This window comes from Lissotriton helveticus, chromosome 2_1, assembly GCF_964261635.1.
Source record: "Lissotriton helveticus chromosome 2_1, aLisHel1.1, whole genome shotgun sequence".
NCBI classification, from domain to species: domain Eukaryota; kingdom Metazoa; phylum Chordata; class Amphibia; order Caudata; family Salamandridae; genus Lissotriton; species Lissotriton helveticus.
Window position 1 is genome coordinate 738,390,144 of NC_136059.1, and position 22,425 is coordinate 738,412,568.

At 41.8% G+C, this 22,425-nt stretch overlaps 1 protein-coding gene across 1 annotated transcript in view; it reads right to left on the reverse strand.

The window, feature by feature from the left end:
• The window catches only part of LOC144819485 (uncharacterized), a 646,675-nt gene that overhangs the window by 569,597 nt on the left and 54,653 nt on the right, over nucleotides 1-22,425 (reverse strand). Inside the window, exon 2 of the mRNA XM_078677349.1 lies at nucleotides 19,575-22,199. Coding sequence (XP_078533475.1) covers nucleotides 19,575-22,199 — 2,625 coding nt within the window. The remainder of the gene's footprint in view (nucleotides 1-19,574; nucleotides 22,200-22,425) is intronic.

Sequence of the window (22,425 nt, forward strand, 5' to 3'; positions counted from 1 at the left end):
TGTGTTCCTAATCGCTTCTAGAGGTGTCTGTTGTGGGCTCGATCTAAACCTTGTGTTTCGCTTGGGCCGTCTTGTCGTGGAATTCTTCCGCCAGCTTCAGAACCCTGAGGTACTTGGGGCAGGTGAGCTCGGTAAATTCTTGGGAAAGCAGGGAAAGGAGTGGCTGCCATATTTCTCTAAAGGTGTCTGATGTCTGCGTGAGTGCAGCCTGTATCCTCTCCATCCCCTAATGTTCACTTTTAATGTTTCCGGGAGCTCATACTTATTTAAATAAGGCTGTACTGCTTGTGATAATGTATACAAGCTGTTATATTTATTATGATATGTGCAGCAATTTCAGTAAGACTGATTTATTTATAGTGATATAAGCAGCAATTTAAGTAAGACTGTTATGTTGGTAATGTTGTATACGGCTATTTGAGTAAGACTGTTATACGTTTAATGATTCATACAGCAATTTAAGTAAGACTGTTATATGAGTATTGCAGCAATTTGAGTAAGACAGTTATACGTTCAATGATTCATACAGCAATTTAAGTAAGACTGTTATATGAGTATTGCAGCAATTTGAGTAAGACTGTTATACGTCCAATGATTCATACAGCAATTTAAGTAAGACTGTTATATGACTATTGCAGCAATTTGAGTAAGACTGTTATACGTTTAATGATTCATACAGCAATTTAAGTAAGACTGTTATATGAGTATTGCAGCAATTTGAGTAAATATGACTATTGCAGCAATTTGAGTAAGACTGTTATACGTTTAATGATTCATACAGAAATTTAAGTAAGACTACAATGCCTGGAGTAATTCATGCAATACTTATTTTTGGTTATTCACACTTTAATTGTGTGTTTACATAGTACGAATTTTGTGTGAGTTGCTTATGTTCCTCTTTGAGACCATCTTAGTATTGCTGGCGTATTAAGTTTACATGGTTGTTTTTTGATGTAGGGTGGTTGTATTTAGGAGCTGATCTCTATACTCTCGAACTAGTCTGCAGTGGGGGTTGTGCGCACATCCTTTTCACTGTTTTTACTGTTTTCACTCTACGTACCTATGTAAACTTTGCGTCTACATTACTTTGTATTCACCTGTTCCAGTTCGTATTGGGCTCTGCATACTCTATACTTGATTATTTATATCTCTACACATTATTTGATTATTACTTTCTTCTCAACATGTTACTCATTGCATGTTATCTTCCTGATATTTTCACGATCTTCCCTAGGGAAGGGGTGGTGTGTCTCGCTACGTTTTCCTGTTCGCATCTATTCACCTATATCTTGTTGCTCGTCTTTGCTTAGTCTGCCTTTCTTTATTTTTGGTTTTCTGCTCTTTCCTTCATTATTCATTGAAACTATTTGTTTATTTGTTCTCTTTGTTTCCTTAAGGAAAGAAGATATGTTGTGCTTACATTTACAGCAGCTCAGCCAGTTTGCATGTGTGTATGTATGGAACCTTAGAATGCCTGATGACAGTGTGGAATGTTGGTATGCCTGGTGGACTGGAAGAGTGACTGTTGGATTAAGTGGGCTAAGCTGTGAAGATGCAGGTCCTGGTGGGGCTCTGAATTAGCCATGAACTAGCTTGAATTGATCTTTTACCAACCATCATTCTGCTTGTAACCAACATCTATGATCTTGTAACTTATAAATAAACCTCTACTTGGATTTACCTCCTGACTACGATTATACTTTGTAACAGATTTCTTTTGGCAGGCCAAGATATTCAGAATTGTAGTAATCCAGCCATGCAGAAACAAAAGTTCATTATTTGCACGGATTTTGTCTGGTCCTACATTGCGATGCCTAAATCAATTTTAATCCACAAATTCTTCACACTATGTATTGGGGTACATTTTTCACCCAGCAGTGTATGCCAGAATACGTAGTACCAGACAGACACCTGTCAGATAGGGAAGATATTCTTTATTTTTTGTCATTTAACTTCATTTGATTTTAGACATCCAGCCTTGTACATTCCGCAAACTTTCTTCACTCACACTAGGGTCTTTATCTACAGCAAATAATATCGATGTATCAGCCACAAACAACAAAGCTGCAGTGCTAAAAGACTGAACTAGTTGAGCCATCCGCACCAATTGTACTACTAAATATCAAGACCATGAATATCGTGGACAAAAAAAAAAAATTAAGAACTAAATTATTGAAAGGTAAGTGCATAATGCCTTGAAGATGTACACATAACTTCTATGTAAGTAGACAGCCACTGCTGGTAAGTGCGGTGGGGCCAGGTGAGGGGGGATTTCGAGAGACGACCACGAGGGAAAATTAAATAAATAATTAATTTTTCCTCGTGGTCGTCTCTCTAAATCCCGCCTCACCTGGCCACGCCGCTCTTACCTGCAGCAGCCACGGCTGTAAGTTGATGTGGAATTAGGCACACAAAATCTACTTATTTTCCTTTCGACATTATGGATTCAATATTTTGTCCTTGGTATTTGCCTCCTTCGATATTCTGGCTTCTATATTCAGAGTGCATACCAAATACACCATATAAAGACTGAACAGCAGGGGTGATTAAACTGTACCCAGATTTCTCTATAAGATAATGATTTGGCATCGGAGAGTGTAAGGGCCCATCTTGACCTGCACAGTATGATCAGATTAGAAGCGCGGAAACCAGTTAAGAGCAGTGTCTCTGAAACTGAAGCCAACCAGATGCTCTAACAATAGCTTGTGACCAATATATCAAAGGGGTAACCCAAATTACCCAACTGCATCTGGGAAATAAACACTATTAAGTACAAGCAATGCGTTGGAACAAATATATACTATGTAATAAGATGAAGGAAAACTTCTATTATTCCTCCCCATGAGATTCACTATTGTGATAAATCAAATATCAATTCAAATCATGGACAAAAAGCAGTTCAAGAAAAAGTCCTGAAGAATTTTTAACCTAACGTTATATATATACATATATATTTTTTAATTTCTCTCTGTATGTATACATATAATCATATATTCTTATATACAACACATCATTTTTAAAACATAAATCCGAAACAAAAGGGTCAAATATCATCCAAAGATGTCTTCTATTCCCTAATACCCTATTAGTAGGTCAGGATGCTCTCATTTTTTGGGAAAAGGAGCACTCCTTTCTGCAAAAGATCACCCTATAGAGAAGTAATATGAAGTATACGTCTCTAATTTCTAAATATTTAGTACTTTCATATTCTTAACACATCATTTTAAATTCACATGGGCGTCCTCTAATCATAAGGTCAACGCGTTTCAGCCCCACTGATATTGGGCCTCATCAGGACAAGGGTGTAGAAGGATAATTTTTCAGCGAAAACTCCCTGTAAGATAAATATACTTGTTTACCTACAAATATATAAATACATTTGCACTCAGGGTATTTCTTGGTAGCTCTAGTTATCACATTTTCTGTTTCATTCTATCACGGGTGATATGATTTTTTATGGTGAATTTAGGTCTTTCTAGATTATACTTTCGGGTGTTCCATTAGGTAATTTTTGTATATGGACCGCCACTTCGAGAAAAAATATATACATAATAATTATGGTCTTTGTATCTATATGTTCCTGTGTATAGATGTAGGTGTGTATATATGTATGTAATAGACGTGAATATATTGGAAATCTATATATATTTGTAGCATATGATCACTTGTTGGTAGGAATGTATTTTGTTGTGTTGAAGATTACAGGTCTCAATCTCCATCACATTCCACACGATGCAATGGTGCTCTCTACACCCGATAACAAGCTTCACATGTGTTTCCTTTTGTAAATGGTATGGCTCCTTTTACTGCAGATTATCATTAGGTATGGTCCACTTACAATTTAGCAAGTTATGCCAATGTTACCCTGAAATTACTACAATCACCATTATGCCTTGTTTCTGTTTTGTGGAAATAAGATTGCAATGTCATATTTGTTAATTCTCTTTACTTTCATTTATCCAAGTCCTATGTGATGCTCTCTCATGAAATGTGTCTGGGGTCAATTGTGCTCCATTACCTGTTAGGGAGTAGAAATTATTTTATTTGTCTATATGTTTAGGTATGTCCTTTAGTATGCTAAAAATAAGTGGTGGCCTCCAAGATTGTACTCTGCAATGATTATTTGATGTCCAATATCCTTCTAAGTGTGTCTTTGTAAGAAAGGTAGCCTGCAAAGCCTTGGAAAGTGTTTTCACATTCCTTGTCTCAACTGTGTTTTGTCCAATGTTTGGTATATCTCATGTATGTTTACTAACTACCATTTTACATTTTCAGGGCATCATCTCACCTGTTTATGTAAAGTTGTTGTGTGGAATTCAAACTTAGTGTGTAAATCATTGCAATAGCACTGAAAGGAATCATCATTGCATCATTTTCCTTTTAGGTTGCTTTTGGTATTAGTTATAAATCTTTTACATATAAAATCCAGACTTTTACAATTTGGTGTTTTCCATACACAATAGGTCCAACTGCAAGACCACTTGGGCCCATAACTACAGCTGTGGCAGGCTCTACCCTACCCCAGGATCAAGTCTCCAGGGAGGACTCCGTTGATAGTCTGGAAAAGCAGGAAAATGCTGGCTCATCCAGTCAGCCTGGGTGCATGACTCAAGTGAGCTTCACTCAGCCCAAAGCTACACCTCTCACCTCAGCTCAGACAATACCACATCCGATTTTTGCCTCCACATCCTGTGTCCCAAGCAGCAGCATGACCATCTTCTGCCACCCTGTCCTGACTGGCGTTTAGCGAGGACCCAGTAGGAGTGGACACACAGGCTCACGGGCACAGTGTAGGGGGTAGTGTATGTGGGGAGAACCTGTGGGCTAGGACAGTACGGCCCCAGATACCACTATCACCCAGGCCACCATCGACCACATCTTGGGATTCAGTCAACAGTCCCAAGACATGATGGGCCAGCTCTTCACCGAGCTACGGGAGATGAAGATGCTGCAAAAAGAGCACAATCTCCGGAAGGGACAACACAACTCCAATTTGGTCTCTCTGACTGGGGTGCTGCAGGACATCCTAACCCATGTGTGCATGGTTTTCCCTGCACCATCTACACCTCCCTGTGGTCCAACACCGTATTTCTCAAGCCCAAGGTCATGTACAGAAAGGGAGGCCCTGCCACAGGAGGAACTACCTGCAACCATCACAGCAGCTGTAGATCCCACCCCTGCCGTGAGGAGGGGATGTCCCCCCAACTATCAGCAGGATAGAGAGGCAAGACCTCCAATACCAGTAAGAAATGCTGCACCGAATTTCCTCCAGTGTGTGCTTAAAATTCACTCTGTGGACTTTTTTTGACCCCTTTACCTTTTCTGATGCCAAGTGTATATTTATTGGACATTGGAATTCTAACAAAATGTGGCTCCCGAATGATAGTTTCATCTACCGTGACCGACAATTCCATAGTTTGTTTGGTCATTTATTTCTACCCTCTTTCATTTGTTTTGGTTTTGGTCAATAAAACCAGAAAATACGAACATTATGCTGTTGTATTCCTTTTCTCAATTTGTTGTCAGTTTACCTACTATCATACATTTTGTAATGTCAGCCAATGTAATGTTTGTCTATTCCAACATGAATTCTCGGTAGGGAATGTGCAATACACATGTCAGAAATGACATAACCAAACCACAAATCCGGCACTGGTGTTTTATTATACAGTAACAAAGATTTGGTTGTCATAGTGTCCCAAAAACATTACAACACATGCATAACTCAAATAACCAGTGTAATTTGCATGTCGTCAGCTCCAGACCTTTGGACCATGGTAGAAAGGGACAGATACTACAACAATCAGACTCAATAGGCAAACTATCATTGATTGAAAACAACAGCTGTAGTCCATTTTGTGGCCACAGGATAATTCAAATATACTGTTCCAGTATCTAGAGGAATGTCACAACCAAGTTGCAGTGGTTGCCACAAGAAGTATGTCCTACAATGATGAGACATCAACAGCTACATACACTTAACACACAATGAGAATTTAGTCAATGTGAAGGGAGATTAGCATGATTTGCCTCCACTACCACACGTGGTTTGAGCTAATGATGGCACACATCTAGCTTTAGTGCCTACACACAACTGTGAACACGTTCTACTGAGTCCTCAAATCTTCTATTCAATGAATGTGCAAGTTGTCTTGGTACACGATTTGTACACCCAGAGTTTGTGCCTGTCTGTTCCAGAGTCAACCCATGTTCCCTTTGTACTATGAAACAGCACCAAATACCAGCAAATGTGACAACTCTGAAATGTTCAAATGAAAATGACAATGGTGAGGAAACCTAAAACAGATCAAAACAAAAAGATTACCAATCAAACCTAACAGAGTAGACACATTACAAACTTAACTTTTGGAGGACACAGTTTCACAAAACATTCAGAGATAAACAACCAAACTGTACAAAGTAGTCAATGTGTTACAACTTTGATCAACAAACATCTTGGGTCTGGATTGCCCTGAGCTTGCCCTTCCTAACAAGTTAACACCACATACTTCACTCATCATCTCATCAATAGTTGGTGTAATGGTGAAAGTGAGTACATGTACGGATATACTTATTGTCATGAGAAGAAGTTGTCAATGACATCTTGACATAAGTCAACTCCTTCCTCATCACCACTATCATCTTCATTTGGCATTTCAAAATCCTCACATGGTGGCTCTTCATGGTCTCCATCCTATAGGATGTAAGGGATTTTCCATCACAAAGCTACGTTGTGGAGCATGTAGCAGACCACAATGATCTGGCACACCTTAGTGAATGACTAGAGGAGTGCTCCACCAATTTTGTTCAGCCAACACAATCTGGCCTTCAGGAGCCGAAAGCCCACTCCACTGGTCTCTATGTTTTTCCATGGGCCTCATTGAAGCAAACTTACACCAGTGTTGTTGGATTCCTCAGCAGTGCCAACAAACATGGTCGGTCGGGTTAGGCTATTACACAAATTTTAGATCAACCAATATCATGACCGATTCTTCTTTCCAACAAACCAGACCCTCTCAGGTCCAAGTTGTGTGCAGGGGCACGGTGCTGTTCCATAGAACAAAGGAATCATGGGCTGAACCAGCGAACGGGGCACTGATGCTCGAAATTAATAAATCAGACAACCTGCATGTTGATTGAATGGAAGTGCTACCGATTCCAATAAACTTGTTTCCTGGCATGCGGTGGCACTAAGGCAATATGGGTGCCATCAATTTCTCAAACCACATCTGGTAGACGGGCAAAAGCATAGAATTCCCCCTTTACATTGGCCAAATCCTGACATCATGGGAGATGGACATACCTGTCCATAAATCTCATCACTGCTGAAGGTGCTTTTTGTAGCACACCACTGACAATTAAATACCACCAGATACTAACACAGTGTATTGGAAGGAACCTATGGTCACAAAATGGAGTACTGCCATGAGTTTGACAATTAGCGTAATAGATGTGGGATTCCTGTTATGAAGCAGAAGATCAGGCTCCAGCTGTTGACATAGATCCAGTAGAGTTTGCCTATTCAATCTGGATAACGTGATAATATTTCTGTCTTGCATTGTGGCAAGATCTGGAAAAGGCCTGTACCTTGGAGCCTGTTGTCTCCTCACCCTCCCAAGGTTCAAATGTCTGCACTAAGGAAAGATTTAACCTATTAAACATTTTCAAAATTAGCACATTTTATAAAAAATCCATATATGTCATGTTATTATCAAATAATATATATGGCCTGACAACACATTTGGTTTGTCCTTCATTCTTCACAAATGAAAGATAGTCACGTCTATTATTATAATAGAAAAAATGTGTAAATATTACATTTTGAATGTATCGTTTACACAATTTTATTGTTTTTATTTTATCAAGCCAAAATACCATAAACGGAGATATTGGCAACACCAAGCAACTCTTGCATTTATCCACAGTAATGCACCACAAAGTAATATTTACTTTTAAATTAACCAGTGGCCATCGTAGTTAGAATATGTAAACAAACTAGCCACCATTTTGAGTGGTGGTTACGTGCCTGTCATTAGCACACAATTACACCTTCGGAAATGGCAGGAGTTTGACCTTGCTGTCAGGACATTTGGAATCAGATGGCTGCCGCGCATGCTGAGTGCACAATGAACTGCACTATGGGCACAGCCGTAGGCTAACATTTGTGAAAGCAACGTAGAAAAGCCAATGGCTGTGTCTGTCTCCATTGACAAGTGCATTCCTCATGTACATGTACATGGCGGTTAGAAAAAACGTCACTTGTCTCCTGACACTGCTGCCTCAAGACCTCCTCCACTTTGGCTGCTGTTGCTGACCTCTGGAACCAAGGAAGCCTGGCAAGACAGGGGACAGGGCCTGTGCATTTTTGGAAGGGCGCAAGGTGACTTTTTAAATGTGGGAGTAGATGGAAGGTGATGTTCATGTGACCCCCAGATCAGGCTGCAGCTAGCAGGGCCTGACAATGAAAAATGCTCTGTAAGCATAATGGGCCAGGCTGTGGGCTGAGTCACAGGGTCATACAACTGAAGCACTGAGGTACATCTGTCCAAAACATGAAACCTTTGCAGCAAAAAGTGTGACGTATGCTTGAAATAGGCCCCTGAAAGCATTTAAATAGACAACAGTTGAAAGGAAGAATTACCTTGCTTCTTGACTTAACACTTTCTCATTTGACTCACATGTCAAAGACTTTAGTGTCCACACTGAGGGACCTTATCCACAGTGGTAACTATTTACTGTGACATGATTATGAATGTTTATCCTTCATTAGTTATCAATCTTTAGCACTGATCAGAAGTAGGTCTCATCACAGATTATATAGTGACACCTAGGTTAGATGATGTCACAGGTCTGGATTAGTGTGTTTAGTCCATGACATGGGATTAGGATGGGCAACAGTTCAAGACAAAAGTGGGTATGAGTATATTGTTTCAGGCCAGCATGTGACAATATACATGCTGTACGCTAACTCATGAGTTATGGTACTTTTATCTGTAGAAAATATAAGTGACAGCAATACAGACTAACAAAAAATCACATTTCAAATGTTTTTCTTTCCTATTTTATTTCCATACAACTTAACATCCATCAGAAGCACAACATATAGAAGGCTATCGCTAGGAAGGTGCATACCCTGGGGGTCTATATGCGGTGTAACATCCTGTGCCACAAGAGGTGGCGGGACCTAAGACGCTTTTATATTCCATATAGATACTATAAGATAGGCCTCAGTAAATTCGTTAGCGTTTGTCTATATTCTCTCCCTACATTACACTTGTCACGGTTTACAGGGACTGACCTTTTACCTAGATATTACACTACATTCAGAATGCGGGTTTTCCCTAGTTCGAAATCTCATATATTATGCATGAGGGTTCTTGGAAGCACAGCAGGACTACCATCTCCTGTATAAATACTATGTACAAAGTTCAGGCCCAACGGCATCCTTAGGCCAACACAGTAACACAGCAAGGTAGAACCCCTGGGGAGACCTATGGGTATATATACATCACATCTTGCTATGATAGCTAGAGGAGATCGAGACTTCACAGCTGACACACTGACCAGAGACGCTGAGGTTCCTGCATGCAGACACTCCAGCTCGCAGTGGTTGAAACATCCCTCGTGGGATGTCCAACTTGAGACCAGGATGGGGTTGACTAAATCCTAGAAGGATTCTTGGCTTAACACCTATACCCATGCTAGGTACACTTAGGCACATCTAGATAGGGAGGCATCGTAGGAGCATGCATCTTTTATCATGTGTCTTATATACTTGAATGCATTCATGATTTTAGTACAATGGTAGAACTATACCATTCTTTTACTTTCATAGTACTGTTGATCATTTATATCTTATACTGTCTAACGGTTGTTGCAGCACATCTATTTAACACCAGAAAAATAAATATTCAATGAATGATTATTGAAAACGCCCGCTTGTTTTTTTCGGTGTATCACTCTGAGACAAACTAGGTAAGCCTGAGTGACTGAGCGAAAGGTAGTACATTGTTTCCACGGTCCTGAGGGATCAGGGTTGTCATGTTCTGAGGTTGCCATAATCTATTCTCTCCTTGGTAAGAGGAGAGTATAGTGGCATTGTGAGCTAGCTGATACAGACAGGCTAACATACCTGGTGGGGTGCACAGAATCAGTCTGCCACCCGTTCGACAGTTTATGTTATCCAAATGTGCAGATCCTGTATAGGTCATATAGGAACTACACCGCAATGTTGAACCCAGAAGATCAGAGAAGTCCAGCTAGGGAAGTCATCCAAACATGTGCAGGGTGCACACTGCACCTTGCCCCCCTAATGGCTTGCATCATTAGGGTGGCTTATCCAGAGCTTGGGGGCCCAACAGCAGCAACAAGGGGATAAGTTCTGTTCAAAGTTTCACATGTTAAATTACCCGGTTTTTGATACAGCCAGGATTGTTCACATCCACATTATGGGTATCCAGTGTCCAATACAGAAGGAGAGTTCTTCAAGGTGTAAGTTTTGCAAAAGGTTTATGATGATGTGCTTTGTCTATTGTTTTTTGGAAAGGATCCTACATGATTCCTGTCCACAACAAATGGGCTATTCTGAGAAGACACGTCTGCCTCAACTCCACATACTGCTCAAGTTTTTTGATGTCATGGGGGACAATTGTCCCAAACAGGCCACTAGTCTTTATTGTGTCAAGTGTGATGGTCTTTCACTAATATGGAGGATGGAATGGTAGCTCTATTACATGTGACATAGCATACAGGGCAGTTATGATGCAGTGGATGTACAAAACCTCACCTAGTTAATTTGGGATTCTACACAAACAATATTTGATTTAATACATACCCCAAATGGCATCAGAAATACTATTTAGTTAATAAATGTTTAGAGTGTAAGATTAGCATGAGGTCTCACTCCTTCACAAATGTGTGTGTCCGCCAGTCTGTTTTATGACAAATAATGGTGATAGGTATCCAACTATTGTGGTAACACAGACAGGAATGTGCACACATTGGTGACAGAGTAACACTTACCCTAAAGCATTTCACTATGTCCCTTGTCATATCCATATGATGAAGTAATATTGGAGATAAATGGTATACTTGAAGGGATTGTGCAAGATGGAATTTTCCATTACATATATGTAGGCGGATACCATCAGGTGAAATGTTACTCAGGGCAAACTCATGACTCATTAGACAACTGTTGACATGCATCAAGGTGTAATATGTTGTCACTTCAGATTTATATGCATGTTTATGAGTATTACATAGTGAGTGCTGTATGTAAACAAGTACTATGATGTTCATGAACATTTAGGAACACAGTGCAAGCATTTATATTAACTATAGGCATTTAGGTGTTAAATATGATGATGTATTTTGCTCTGTACTGAAGTGTGATGGGAAGATTTCTGTGGCTGTGTAAGTGAAATTGCTGTCTGAGTCATTTGCCAATCCCCACAACCTTTGCTTCCTACTGTCATCAGCATCTAAGGTATGTATATGGTATGTGATACACTGCTAAGGTACTTCGGTACTGATTCTACAGTTGAATTTTACAGCAGGTTTATACTTTAGTGTTTTGGAGTGTGTGCATTTTCTTCATTGTGAAATGCACATATAAAGGTGAAGTGAGTTCAGTTTATGCAACTAATGGTACAATATTGCTGTATTTGTTGACTGCCATTGATTCATATTTCATGTTTGGAAAACATCCAGTATGCGGACCTGATGGCCTTGTGGAGACACAGCACTGAGGTATTTTTGGTAGGTATAATTTTTAATGATATCAGTACCATATCCATCCTCCCTATTGCATCCCACCCTGTTGGCCAGGCCTGCAGCCCCAAGAGGGGTGCTATCTCGTTTGCTTCAGGCACCTCCCTCCCTGCTCCTGTCGCCCGGTTATGCTGAGTGAGGAGGCAATTGACCTCTTGAGGAAATTTTGTGTAGGTCAGATTGCAATACTGAATGACAGGGTCAAGGCAGACATCTGCAACAGATGGTGGGATACCTGGAAGGCATTCACAGTGCTATGCCTGAGCTATAGAAGTTGTTTTAGGCTCTGACCTCCTCCCTCACCGGAGCCTCTACCCCAACCTTTTTGGCCATCACCCCGCTTGCTCATACCAATTCCCTATTCCCAAACCTGTACCAAGCACATAAACATTTGTACGCACCCACTCATACAGATACTAGCCAAGCACACACACAACCCCACACTACACATGTGAACACTTTCAAACATACTAGCATGGACTCCACCAAACTCAGTTACCACCACAACAACCATCACATACATGAAATTCACCACACCCACATTCACCATGCCACACACCATCACATCCACAGATGACACCGACACCACCACACCCACAGTCATCACCACAACACCACATCCACGCACTCCACCACACTCACATTCACCAGCCCCTTCACATCCATAAATTCTACCAACACCACCACACACATCCACAGGCTTCACTGCGCCCACATCCACCAGTCACACCACATCACATCCACATCACATCCACATACGACACCAAGAGTACCATGCACACAGTCATCACCACGACAACCAGCACACCCATATTCACCAGCTACACCTCCATCACATCTACCGCACACACATCCACAGTCACCAGCCTCACCCCAATCGCATTCACAGCACACACACACAGAGACACACCATCCTTAGAGTACACACAGAGGAAACAGAGGCACACACAATTATACAGACAATATAAACCTAGGACACAAGACACACCTACACTTTTCAAAAATACACCAGACCCACAGGCAACAGCATTATCAACAGACACATGCACATCACACAGAGCCAGTCCCTCTGCCTCACAAGCACCACTCCTTCCCACACTGCCTCCCAAGTTCCGCATTCAGGATCTCCATTTTACCCTTGCCATAGCCCCTCCCATAACCGAAACCAACCCTAAAAACAGCAATCTACCCCTCCCACACCCAAACCCACCCAACCAGCATCCCAATCCACCCCTGAAAAATTCCTATTCACCCCTGCACCACCACTGCCCACTCTCCCAAATGCCCATCCACCCCTACCACTTACAAGGCCCACTCTCCCAAATGCAATCTACCCCTTCCACTTCCACAGCCCCCCTCCCAAAGCCAAGTCCACCCCTTCAAACCCCAAGCCCCCTCTCCCATGTAGGTTATGTGAGGTGCCTGCTCTGCCCACTGGTTGCCCATTCCAGAGGATGTTCCCCTTGACAGTTATACAGGAGGCAAGCCTTGTGGCATGGCACTAAAGTGTACAGGACTTTACATGCAGCATTTTGGAGTGCCATTTAGTATAATTTATTTTGAGAGAGTTATTTAATTTGTTGTAATAAATCTACAGTTTGGATTTTAACAAGTTAGTCCTGGCATTTCTTTGCTTAGCATTGTTTGATTCCTGGCAATATATGAGACTGATATGTGTAGTACATATTTGTCTTTAACATGATATTAGGTAATCGAGCCTGGATGTTTTGATGTTTGCTTTCTTAGGTGCACAAACTGGTTGCCATGGTAAGTGATGGTCATGTGCATTTAGGTGCAGGCATTCATCATAGTAATGGCCATACGCACCAACAAACAGATGCTTCAACTTGATTTTATAATATATTCATACAGATGTTTTGTTTCCCATTGATTACTGATAAGTATGTGCACATATTCATTGTCCCATGCAATACTGGATTTCCACAAGACAAGGAAAAATGTAGAATGGTTAAGATTTGGGACTGGCATTGATTTTCCTGGGAATTGTTGAGGTGAGGCTTCCACCTTGTCTAGTTCAATTTGTACATGTACTTACATTGCACTTATCACAATGATGTGTTTGCCTTTTTTATGTAATTTCTGTGTACACACCTATGTAGTAACTTTAAGCTTCATGATTTGATGTTTATTTTTAGCAAGTGTCCATTTTTTATGAAGCAGCTTGCCCAAAATTCAAGCATACATTTTAGTCATACAGGTGTGTTACTTTACATGTCATAAACATCAACATTATGACATCGCCGGGAAACAGTGTTTACACCGCCAGGTAATACCACATGGGTAGGTCACAACATTGTCCACGTTGTTAGCACACATGGCATTACATAGCAAGCCATTTCAACGACTTGCGCTAGATGGCGCGCAACACCAGGGAATGTGTTGGATTTTAAATCCAACACATTCCCTGCTGTTGCGTTAACTGGAGTAGGAATAGTAATTTATACTATTCCTAAATCCAGAGCGCCATCTAGCGAAAGTTGTAAAATGACTTGTGATGTTAAAGCCATGCGTGGTAACAACGCGGATAATGTAACATCTGCGTTGTAACCTACTGCAGGGTAAAAAATGGCGTTGGTAATGTCATACATTCGACATCGCCACTACACATTGGTATGCTATGGCTTGTTTGTGTAATTTAAAAATGCACAAATTCTTTGCAAATGTGATCAGCCAGGTTAAGCCGGTAATGTTAGTGCTTACCTTTGGTTACGCTGACGACAGCAGCTGCATGACTTGTAGGATTGAATCCATAGTGGTACAGAAAGTGTAAAGGTGAGTGAAGGTGAGTTTCTGCCTTGTACGCATTGCTTTCCGCCAACTCAGGGGTGGAGGTTTGACTGCCACATTTGCCTCAGCTGGAAAGCACATCGTGATTGGCCTTGCGGAAAAAGTGTCTGGGCTCCCTCCATCAGCCAATGTTCCCTGAGACCCCCGTCGGAGCAGGTGAACAAAACCGGCAAAGCGGGTGGGAGACGTGTGGTCTTTCAGCTGACAAACCACACACATTGCCTACTAGGCAAACAGGGTATCCGCCACCGCTGCCACGGCAGGACCATTGCAGCCAAGATCATAATCAGGCCCTTACCGTCGAGACTAATTTGGACAAAACTGTGCCAATGTATTATCAGCTTGGCTGATGCCTTTGCAGGGTTATTGCTTAGCAGAGAGTTCATATGCCAACCAAATAAGATAACAAAGTGGTTGATCCAAAGAACCAGAAAAAACTGTTTAATAGAATATAGATCTTTTTTGGTACAGATCACATCAAGCATATTAAAACTTATTTGGGTGAGTTGGAGTTATACAGGGTTAGCATCTCTCTAAATTATAGTTGGTGTGTGTATCAGCAAGTTCTTCAAAATGTACATTTTAGACTTCTTACCAGAATATTGCAACCATTTACTGATGTCACCAAAGTCATGTGTACACATGATGTTCCAGTGCTGCTCCAGGGTGACCACTGGTCAGGCTATATAGTATATGAATATTTGTCAATTGGCTTTCCCTAAATCAACCAGTCTTATCACTAATACCTGCAAGTCTGCATGTGCACTCTCTGTAAATGTCACGCATTTCAGACAATAAAGAGCAATTACCAAAAAAGCTCCACTGCGTTTCCTATCTCTCCAAGAAATATTAATCTGCTAACCTGGTAGGACGAAGTCATTCGTCAACAAAAGAAATTTCTTCTAGATTTAGTCCAGATCTTTCTCCATAATGAAATCAAATACATTTGTTTGAAAGGTTTTATATAGCGCTGGCTAGGCCCAGAGGTATCAATGCGCTTTACATGAGTATCAGACAATAGTTACATCATTACAAAGGTTACACAGTTATTAGAACATAGCTACACAGTTACATGTTAGGTAGCGATAAACAATAAGGACATATGGGTAAGAGAAAAAGCAGGTAAGGGGAGAGATTCAGGGGAGAGGGGGTAGGAGCAGGGGAAGTAGACAGCGAATGAAGGAAGGAAAGAGTGGGGAGGGTTAGAGACACAGCATGAAAGAAGAGGGGGAGGGTGACAGGAACACTAACTCGTAATCGAGTAATAGCTGCGTCCAAAGTCCATTGAGCTGTGATCCCAGGGGAAGTGGTATCATTACCCCAACTCCGTTGCGCGAGGTTTCATTTATGCAGTGGACTCTCTCAGAGGGGTCTCTGAGACTCCAAGGCCTACCTACTGGATTCTTCCCCAAAAAGGAGAGAGGGAGTGCTTTGGGAAGGGGCGCCATACCATACCTCAACTGTGAGTGGCTCCCTTGGCACTGTGGACTCTCTCAGAGGGATCACTGAGACTCCAGAGTAGAATAATTGGATCTTTCCCCAACAAGGGGAGAAGGAGTGCTTAGTTAAAGGGCACAGGGGGCTAGGCGGCGTAGTAGACAAGGGGAGAGGGGATAAGAGCAGAGGGAGTAGACAAAGAATGAAATAGGGAAAGCGATGGGGGAGGGTGAGAGACAGAGCATGAAAGAGGGGGGATCTTCCTTATCTCTGCTAGTTCTTCAGGTTTCGTTCCCTCCGTTGGGTTTGCCATTGATTCTTCCATCTTGTGTCTACGCCAGAACCCGCCACCTGATTGCAGCTGGTCGGTGGGTCAGGCAGTGGCAGTCCCAGGAGTTCCATCGCTTCCTTCAGGTCCGTGACGTGTCGAGCTTTGTTACTGAACTCAAACATGAGGACAAAAGGGTATGTCCATCTATACCTAATGTATTCCGCTTTTAGTTTTACGGTCACAGTCCTGAATTGCTGGCATCGCTTGAGGGTAGCCTGTGCTATGTCTTGATATGTCTTGCCCCCACACAGTGTCCAATGTGTCCAATTTTCGTGGTGTTGCGGCCGCCATTTTAGGGTCAGGCATCCTCGTTTGCCAGCCTTATTGCATTTCCCCCTGTCTTTACTTATAGTGTACTTGCAGTGTATGGCCTTCGTTTCTGCCACTACACCTCTGCTATCAAGCCACAACCTTTTCCCCAGCGCCAGTCTCTGTGGTCGCTGTTCTGGATTTGTGCCTCGCAGCTGCGCCTCCACATCCCTCGGCTCCCCACCGCCTGCTGGTGTAAGTTCTCCTTAAGTCCCTCTAGTTGCTGATCTACTGCATCAAATCTGGTGTCCAGTGCGTTGAATCCTGAGCGCAGTTCCAGCATCAGCGCAGAATTGTCTGGTGGAGTTGTGCCTCCTGCTGCACCAGTCACTGCCTCAGCCTCCACGCCTGCCATTTGTTGTCTTCAGCACTTCATTCAAATGGCAACTTCTTCTGCAGGGGATCTTTATGTACCATTCCCCTGGGGTGCCAGTGTGTCACGCCGCTGAGGGAGTGGTGCTAAAGGGCATCTGCCTAGTGCTTGAGTTACCAACAAGACCGCCAGTCGATATTTCAGCATATGAGTAGTCAGCAGCAGCAGAGGAGGAGAAGGGTTCACCGCAATGCACCCTATTTCAGTCAGGCAATCGAGAGACTCCAGCAACACAAATATGCGTCGGGTGCAGGAAGCAATCTACAGGTCAGGAATGCACTTCAGTATTTGGACCTCCTTTCACCACTGCTGCACACTCATGCTCCCTGGTCTAAATGCTCCCATGCTCCTGTCCTGGGCACCACAGTCCACCCGTGTCTTTAGCTGGAGGGGTGTTGAAACAAATCCTCAGGTCTCCAACTCGCTCTCCTGCTCGACAAAAAGCTGATGTTGATCTTGGCTCTCCCAGAGGGGCGTTAGCGGCTTTGTCATAATTAGGGGGTGAGCGCTGTAATTAAAATCGGCTTCCGGTCGTGGAGATTGTAGGCTGTGGAATGCACAAAGTTTTGGTCTAAGGGTCGTTATTAATTGCCTAGAAGCACAGTGCACACTTTGAGGAGGTTCATCCCCAGCATATTCAGAAGGTAGCTGCCGGGCAAAGGGGAAATCCGCAGAATATATAACCCACCTCGGGGTATTTATTACCAATCACACCTTGCCAGAACTTTCCACATTGTGTGCCTCCTTCATAGACTGGTCTTCTAAAAATATTATTCTCTCTGCCATGGCTGCTGACTGTGTTTTTGTCTGAGACCTTAACATTTCTGGCCAATAGACATAATTACTTGGATTTGAAACTTAAGCGTAGCCTATCAGTCATCCTAAATGTTAAAGTGCAGTGTTTCTGGATGTAGGTTGCAGTTTGGTCACTAACCGATGCAGACTGGCTGGCCTTTGACACTCCTTCGACATAATCATACTTATCTCTCCCCTTCCTCTCTTTCCTTGCTCTCCTCTGTCTCATGGCTCTGTCTGCTCATCTGCTGTGTACCCTTGGATGCACTTTGGTTCATTACCCACCAACTCATCAAAAATCAGATTTCTTTTCTTTCCATCTTAGACCTAGCCTCCGTCATGCTTTCTGTTAGTCATCCATCCCAACTCTGTTCATCTTCCCATCCCAGCCCTGTAGTTATTTTCTACCTTTCCCACTCTTTTTCTACTCATGCCTCCATTTCTGCCTTCGCTTGAAATTCCAAAGATCTTGTCACATGCATCTATTTTCTTTAATTGTCACCATTAAAATGATCATCTTTTAGGATTTTCTGCCTATTTTCTTTCCACACTCCAGAATTTTACAGCACTCTATATGTTTAATCTACTTTTCCTTTTCTATTGCACTTAACCAACTTCACTTACTCCATCATTCTCAATGCATTTTATTTTGTTTAAAACTGTTTCATCTTTAAATCTGTTCCTGACTGTCCTACCTCCTCTCTGTCTATCCTTATATAAGGGTTCTCACTGCTTCCATTTCTCAACTACAATTCATGGTTACTTCCAGAGTATTTGCAACTTTTGGATTTCGCTCTTTTGCCCTTTTGGCCTCTCTTCACTGACACTTTCTGTACAGGAATATTCCTCTTTCTTCTTTTTCCCTTTTTTGTCCTGGTCATTGGCCTTTTTCTGCAGCATATATCCCACTTATTGTGTCAGGTTTATATGTATCTTATAAGCCTGGGAGGAGTTCATGGCGTTCCGCTCTGCGAAACTCTGCGAAGTGCAAAAAACTCTTCTGCACTACGGCGGAGCTCCGCGAGCAGCAAGTGTGTTAGATAAATGCTGTTTGTGGTGATTTTCAGTACCAGGTGCTTATCTGCACTGTGAAATCATCTTGAATGGGACCATGCACAGCGCAAGCAGGCACTGCTTCCTTTCTTTCGCTCGAGTAGATTTTTACTCAAGCGGCAGCTTTCTGAACGCGAACAGATGGTTTCTAAACGCAAGCAGTCGCGAGCATACGTGACCACTCGCAATGAGAAATGTGACCGCCCGCATTGAGAAATCTTGTTGGGAGGTTGATTTTCCACGTTCATGCTCGCCAACTTGATGATGACGGCCGCAGAGCGGAGTTTTTTGGAACTTCACGAGCTCCACGTAAGGCGGATTACGGAAAACTCAGCAAACTCCGCAATGCGGAACTGAGTTCACCGCCCAGACTCAGTATCTTACCTTACATTTATATTTTGCGGTAAAGAGTTCTGCTGTATTTAAGTCACCATACAAGCTAACTAAATAAATAACAATATGCACATCAGGTTTCACAAGCAAAGTCTGAGTGTTACTCTGTAAATTGAACATTAACCTTCGCATTAAGGTAAGAATGACATATTTCACTTAAGAGTAGTGATAACTTCTGTTACAAAACAAAATAATTACAATGTAATACTGAAACTTATATGAGTCATAAATAATTTATGTTTTGCTGATAAAATAAACTTATGCAAAATAATGGGAATAAGCAATTCAAGCAATTGCAAAACATACCTTTCTTACCAAACTGTTTTCTAGTCACTTCTGCTTTCCGACTGTATGCTTGTATTTTTTCGGCTTTCTTCTGATCATAACTTTCAGAGTCAGATTTGACTAATCGAAGAGCAAGGCAGTCCCCCGTCTCTGAAAGAGAGAGTGATGTTTCACTGTCACGGCTGGCTCCTGGTGTGTTCTCCAGTACTATACATTCGCCAAGCTCTCTGTTTTCTTCCACTTGCTGACTGCTTTGGTTTTCTGATGGTGCTTTCAGGATCTCACCTATAGCAAAATCCTTATCTTCAGGAGACCCGAAGGAGTCAGAGTTCTCAATTTTTTGTAAGACGTTGCCCTGTAAATGTTCCTCTTCTAGCACAAGGGACTTCTGAAACATACTTTGGATATCAAAACAGCTGTGGAATTCTTTTTCAAGTGAGGCTTCTTTTTCTTGCTCTAGCATTGGGACTGGATATCTATGTGCAGTGTCAGGCTGTTTGGCATCTTTGTTGCATCCAACATTCTCTACAGAACCCAAGATGCTGGCTGGCGCTTGGCTTTCACCTTGAATGATTACACGCTGCTCCTGCTCTCCAGTTACTACAGTCACAACTGAACTCTTTCGCCTCTTCCCCTTCAACTCCTTCTCCAGAGCATGAGACACCTTATAGAATTGTGACTGTATTTCTAATGGTTGTGCTGAGTACCACTCTGAGTAGGCACCTTTAGCGCTGTTATTTCCTGGGGTGACAGGACATTGAAAAAATGACGCTGCTTTGCTTGATAAAGGTATACTTGGAATATCTGTAGGATCCTGCGCATCATTGTGGTGGTCACTGTCAACTGGCTCTTCATCAAACCCACTTTCAGTTAATTCAGGTTGTTCTTCTGAAAGGCTACCCAAAGGCTCAAAATCCTTATCTTCCTTCTTCGAATTAGAATTTACATTTGTCCAAGACGGAAAAGAAGGAATGCCAATATTGTCTTTTCCATCCTTCGTGGCACAGTCACCATCATTCATGAAGATGTAATCAGCATTTTCCTCTGGTTCAGAGAGGGAAAGGGGCATTTCATGATCAGAAGGTGTGGAGTCATGTGTCTGAGATGGTTTGGACTCTAAAAGACTACTAAGTGATGATGTGCAGCTTAAAGACTTGTTGAGTTCCACCCCAGGTTCTTGAGCGAGTGAGTCTGTAGTGGTAATCGCAGCACCCTCTTCTTCCTCCGGCAGTATCCTACAAATAGGCGATGACCAGTGCGTTAAGAATGAATCTTTTCGAAGTTGATAAAGAAGAAATGTTTCATTTAAAGCTTCTGGAAATGTTTTTCTTCTTACAGCTTTAGGTCCAAAATATGACTTCTTGTTACCGGGGAGACAGGGGACAAAATGGATGTTCTTTAATTGAGCATCATTCCATGACTTAACTTTAGCTTGATAACTTAAGCATGCCACACTTGATGTGCTTGGCTTCTGCTGATTGTCCACATTATGGTTGAATTGGGATGATCTGCTCTCTACTATATGGGAATCATCTCTGTCCCCACCATAGTCTGCGGTACCATCACTTAGTAACTCAAGCACATCACATTCATCAGTTAACCAAGATGGTAACTCTGATATATTACAATGTTTATTACTAGATTTGTTTAGAAGTGGACATCCATCCTCTCTAATGGTATGTGAATGTGGATCTTTACAGTCAGCAAATTCTTTAGGTGGAGGGATATCTGAGTACCACTCAGGACGAATGCAATTGAAGTAAGAGTCATCTCTTAGTTTGTGTTGATCATCTGGAAGTGGACTTGTGCTGCAAGAACCATCTGTTACAGGATAGTCTGTGTCTTTTGAATGATAGCTTTTATGTCCCTTTTTAGTTTTGTTGTCACATTGGGTACTGTATTCAGTAGGTTCAATATGAACTACTACAGACTGAAGTTCTTTGTTATAATTAACCTCAATATCCTTTTCGCTAATGCTTACTTTGAGGATGGCGCTGTCTTTGTTGGCAACATGAGCTGTATTTTTTGGGTTTGGTCTATGTTTTCCATGAGCATCTGTGAGGTTCTCATGACAGTGGTAACTGAAACACTGACTCTTTTGGTGCTGCCTGCCATGATAGCTCCTGCTCTTCTTTGGGCATTTCCCCTTTTCTATAAGAAGGCGAGTCCTACTATTTGATAGAAAACCTTTTTTTAGTTCCACGTTCACATTTAAACAGTCACACTTAAATTCTGTGGTAATTGGCCATGTTGAAGATGGGAATGAGTCCACAGGGCTTGGAGAATGCTGGAGAATAATTCTTCCCCCTGCTGAGGCTTTTGACTCCTTTAGTGTGACTACTGCAATGACCTCTTCGTGTTTATCATTACTGGCGGTGGGATGGCAATTTGGGTCTCGAACTCCTCCCAAGCTGTCTTTAGATCTATCGTCTGGCACATTCCATTTAGCACTGTCTACCTCAGTCGTGCTCCGATTTCCATTCCTATCTGCACTGTGAAAAATGTTGCTGTTTTCATCAGACATTTCCAAGTTCAGAGACTGAGATGTGGCACATTGTTTTTTTTTATCTATATCCATTTCATCTTTCTGATCAATGATTTTTATGCATTTGTGATTATATTTACAACCAACTTGAAGGTGTTTACCTGAAGAAAAAAATGACAAATTATCAACTGATGAACTTTATTCATACACTGTAATCAATTATTTCAATTACATCAATTATTTCCAACAACTTAGATTTTTGGTACATTTAGTAGTGCCTCTTATCAACTACGCTCTAATGTATTTGATATGGCATACAAAGATATTTTTTTTTGCTTTAAGTTGATAATGCAGCAATCAAACAAACATTTTCCTTACAATATCTTT